Here is a 4,437-nt window from a genome sequence, read left to right as displayed (position 1 = left end):
CAGGTTCTCCTCCTTTGAGAGATATATCCCACCCACTCAGAGGGAAGAGTTACGTGGTCAGTTCGAGCGGCTCCAACAAGTTCAAATATCTGTGACCGATTATGAGGCAAGATTCTATGAGTTATCTCGCCATGCACTTATGATAATCCCCACCGATGTAGAGCGAGTGCGGAGGTTCATTGCGGGCTTGCACTATGGTATCCAGGTCACTATGGCCCGAGAGATTGAGATGGGAACTCCTTACAAGCAGGTTGTGGAGATAGCTCAGAGGATCGAGGATATTTGTCAGCAAGGCCGAGAGCAGGCGCCGAGGGACAAACGTTCTCGATATTCTGGAGGGTTCAATGGTGCTTCGTCTGGGGGCAGAGGTGACTTTGTGAGGGGCCAGTCTAGAAGGCCCATGTATTCAGCACTGCTGCCTTCTCGGGGTGCTCTAGTGCGACCCTATTTTAGCGCCATTCTAGAGAGCTCCTACCGTCCACTGGCTATTCAGGGTTCTTCCAGTGGGTATTCAGGTCCCCAGGGTCATACTCAAGGTCAGTCATCTTCCGCACCGAGAGGTTGCTATGAATGTAGGGAGCTTGGTCATGTGAGGAGATTCTGCCCCAGGCTATGAATGTAGGGAGCTTGGCACTACAACAAGGCCATCAGCCCATGATGACCGCACCAGCTGCCACGTCAGTCGTCCGGCCGGCCAGAGGCGGAGGGCAAGTAGGTAGAGGGCGCCCTAGAGGTAGAGGCCAGTCAGGTGGTGCTCCAGCTAGGTTCTATGCCTTTCTAGTCAGACCAGATGCAGTAGCCTCTGACGCCGTGATAACAAGTATTATTTCTGGCTATGGTAGGGATGCCTCGGTACTATTTGATCCAGGGTCTACGTATTGATATGTTTCATCTATGTTTGCTCATTTTCTGGGTGTTTCTCGTGAGTCCTTGGGTGCTCCTGTATATGTGTGCACGCCAGTGGGCGATTCTATTGTTGTGGATCGAATTTACCGGTCTTGTATGGTGACTTTCTGTGGTAATGAGACCAGAGGAGATCGTTTCTTGCTCGTCATGACCGACTTTGAGGTCATCTTGGGCATGGACTAGTTGTCTCCGTACCATGCCATTCTTGATTGCCATGCCAAGATTGTTACCTTGGCAATGCTAGAGTTGCCTAGATTAGAGTGGAGGGGTTCATCTATCAGTACATCCAGCTGGGTTATTTCGTTCTTGAAGGCTCGACATATGGTCGAGAAGGGTTGTTTGGCTTATCTGGCTTACGTTCGGGATACTGCTGCAGAGACTCCGACAATTGATTCAGTGCCCATGGTGCGGGATTTCTCCGATATGTTTCCTTCTGATCTACCAGGCATGCCACCAGATCGTGATATCGATTTTTTTATTGATTTGGCACAAGGTACCCAGCCTATCTCTATTCCACCATACCGCATGGCTCCGAAAGAGTTGAAAGAGTTGAAAGAACAGCTTGAGGAGTTGCTAGAGAAGGGGTTCATCAAACCGAGTGTGTCGCCTTAGGGTGCATAGGTGTTGTTTGTGAAAAAGAAAGATGGGACTATGTGGATGTGCATTGATTACCGCCAGTTGAACAAAGTTACCATTAAGAACAAGTACTCGTTACCGCGCATTGATGATTTTTTTGACCAGCTGCAGGGTTCCAAGGTGTTCTCTAAGACCGACTTGAGATCTGGGTATCATCAGCTGAAGATTCGTGCTTCGGATGTACTGAAAATGGTTTTCGGACTAGATATGGCCACTATGAGTTTCTAGTGATGTCCTTCATCTTGACCAACGCCCGGGCAGCATTTATGGATTTGATGAATCGGGTTTTCAGGCCATATATTGACTCATTTGTCATTGTCTTCATTGTTGACATATTGATCTACTCGCGTAGTATGGAGGAGCACGAGCATCATTTGAGAGTTGTGCTTCAAACCTTGTGGGAACAGAAGATGTATGGTAAGTTCTCCAAGTGCGATTTCTGGTTATATTCAGTGGCATTCTTGGAGCATGTTGTATCGGGCAAAGGTATTAAGGTAGATCCCAGGAAGACCGAGGCAGTCCATAGTTGGCCTCGTCCTACCACAACGACTAAGATCAGGAGCTTCTTGGGGTTAGCAGGTTATTATCGTCAGTTTGTAAAGGGCTTCTCATCTATTGCGGCACCTTTGACTAGATTGACCTAGAAGGGTGCTTCGTTTCGATGGTCTGATGATTGCGAGGTGAGTTTTCAGAAGCTCAAGACCGCATTGACTACATCACCGGTGTTAGTATTTCCTTCCGGTTCAGGGATGTATATACTGTGTATTACGATGCTTTATGCATTGGCCTTGGTTATGTATTGATGCAGGAGGGGCGAGTTATTGCATATGCTTCATGTCAACTGAAGCCGAACGAGAAGAATTATCGCATACATGATTTGGAGTTGGCCGAGATAGTTCATGCTCTTAAGATCTGGGGACATTATCTTTATGGGGTGTCCTATGAGGTTTACACCAATCATGGCAGCTCGCATCATTTGTTCAAGTAGAGGGATCTCAATTTGAGGCAGCGCAGGTGGCTTGAGTTACTAAAGGACTATGATTTTACCATCCTTCATCATCCGGGAAAGGCAAAGGTTTGCGGATTCCTTGAGTAGAAAGGCTGAGAGCATGAGCAGTTTGGCATTTATATTAGCGGACGAGAGGCCATTGGCTTTGGATATTCAGCCCTTGGCTAACAGACTTGTGAGGTTGGATATTTCAGAGCTCAGTCAAGCTCTTGCATGCGTTGTGGCTCAGTCTTCATTATTTAAGTGGATCAAGGCTCGTCAGTACGATGATCCGCAATTTCTGGTACTTAGGGAGACGGTACTACAGGGCAGTGCCAAGGAGGTTACTGTCGGTGAGGATGCTGTTCTGCGACTCCAGGGTTGTCTATGTGTTCCTAATGTTGATGGATTGACGGAGAAGATTCTAGAGGAGGCACACAATTCTCGGTATTCTATTCATCCAGGTGCTACAAAGATGTATACCAAGTAGAAACAGAACGGGATGCAGTATAAAAACTTAAAGATAGTATAAGAAAAGCCCTTTAAAAACTTACAAGAGTTTTATTGATTGAAACTTAAGAACATTGCAGCGGAAAATAAGAGTAATACAAAGGGGAGAGGTCTTCGAAAGTTGGAAAACATTTCTGATGCCTCTTACAATGGGGAGAGGAAGTCTTAAATAGACTAAAGAAAAGATGCCTTTGATCTTAGGCGTACAAATGAACGGTCTGATTTGGCCGACAATCTAATGTGGTCGACAAAAGAAAATGGGTGGTCCACTCTTTTTAAAAGCAAACAGTAAAAAGCTGTCTTCTTTTTCAAAAGGTGAATAGTGGAAAGGTAAGATTCCTTTGCTGATGGGGACTCTGTCGGTCCTTGCTGATAGAGACTCTGTCGGTGCAGATTCAACTAGTCATAATTTGGGTCCATATACGCCAAAGCAATTCCCTTTGGGTCGCACATGTCACCATTACTGCTTTCTCCTGTAGAAGCAGCGTCTTCAATCAATTGCATGATTTGATTTTCATCATAATCTTCAATATTTTGTAAAGCTTGTTTCAGCTTTTCCTTGAGGACTGCCTTGGAAGGTGAAGCTTTCTGGAAGCTTTGTTGGACGGGCTTCTGAACTTTGGAGACTTGTTGTTGAGGAGTCCACCTCTTGATCTTGACTTCTTTAGACAGATATTTGATTCTATCAAATTCTTTCTTAGTAAAATTCCAGCTGACGATAAAGGATATCCTCTTCTGGACAAAGTACTTGCACATTTTAATGTGCTCTGGTAGAGTAGAAATGGCCTCCTTGGTCTGAAAATCATCAAACCTGTTGAGGAATTGCTGAGGGAGGATTTCTCTGTTTCCTCCGAATAAGTTCCACCATTCGTAGAACTATCTAGGAATTATAGCTTTAGTAACATCTAAGCTATACCTAACAAACCAAGTATGTCCTGGTCTAAGCTACATAAAATTAAACCATGCTTCTTTGTAATCGTGCCAGCAATATGTCTGGGGATGATGTGTCATGGTAAGTGCAACTGGTGTGTGCAGGTGATCTGCAAACCACTCAAATGGTGATAAAATTTTCTTAATAGTAAACCTAGAATAATTAATAAATCCTGGTCTATTTTGACATAAAGTATGTTCTACTTCAATGGAGTCTGTATCAATGAGGATGGCTTCGTAAAATCTCCTCGTTTTGTATGGACTTTCAGTATCCACATAATTAAAATCCGTGTAACATGGTTTGATTAGGTCTTCTAACCTGAGACCTTCATACTCTTTGTCTAGAGCTAGAATAGGTAATACCTGAAGGGTAATGTATTCGAATTTTTCTTCTTTCTGAAGATCTTCTTGAGGCGTCTTCTTAACTGAAGGATTAACTGCTTCTGCAAAAGTCTCTGGGACTTTCA

At 44.6% G+C, this 4,437-nt stretch overlaps 2 protein-coding genes across 2 annotated transcripts; both read left to right on the top strand.

The window, feature by feature from the left end:
- Positions 1 to 211: 211 nt before the first annotated feature.
- On the top strand, positions 212 to 2,530 carry LOC138895815 (uncharacterized). Its single transcript, XM_070180552.1, has 4 exons — positions 212 to 536; positions 1,151 to 1,399; positions 1,702 to 2,036; positions 2,351 to 2,530. The coding sequence occupies exons 1-4, from the start codon at positions 212 to 214 to the stop codon at positions 2,528 to 2,530; spliced, it is 1,089 nt and encodes a 362-aa protein (XP_070036653.1).
- A 121-nt stretch (positions 2,531 to 2,651) lies between these two features.
- Positions 2,652 to 3,209, top strand: LOC138895814 (uncharacterized). Its single transcript, XM_070180551.1, has 2 exons — positions 2,652 to 2,994; positions 3,121 to 3,209. The coding sequence occupies exons 1-2, from the start codon at positions 2,652 to 2,654 to the stop codon at positions 3,207 to 3,209; spliced, it is 432 nt and encodes a 143-aa protein (XP_070036652.1).
- Positions 3,210 to 4,437: the final 1,228 nt, after the last annotated feature.

This window comes from Nicotiana tomentosiformis, chromosome 7, assembly GCF_000390325.3.
Source record: "Nicotiana tomentosiformis chromosome 7, ASM39032v3, whole genome shotgun sequence".
NCBI lineage: Eukaryota > Viridiplantae > Streptophyta > Magnoliopsida > Solanales > Solanaceae > Nicotiana > Nicotiana tomentosiformis.
The sequence above is the reverse complement of the archived record's forward strand: the minus strand, read 5'-3'. Positions and strand labels throughout refer to the sequence as shown.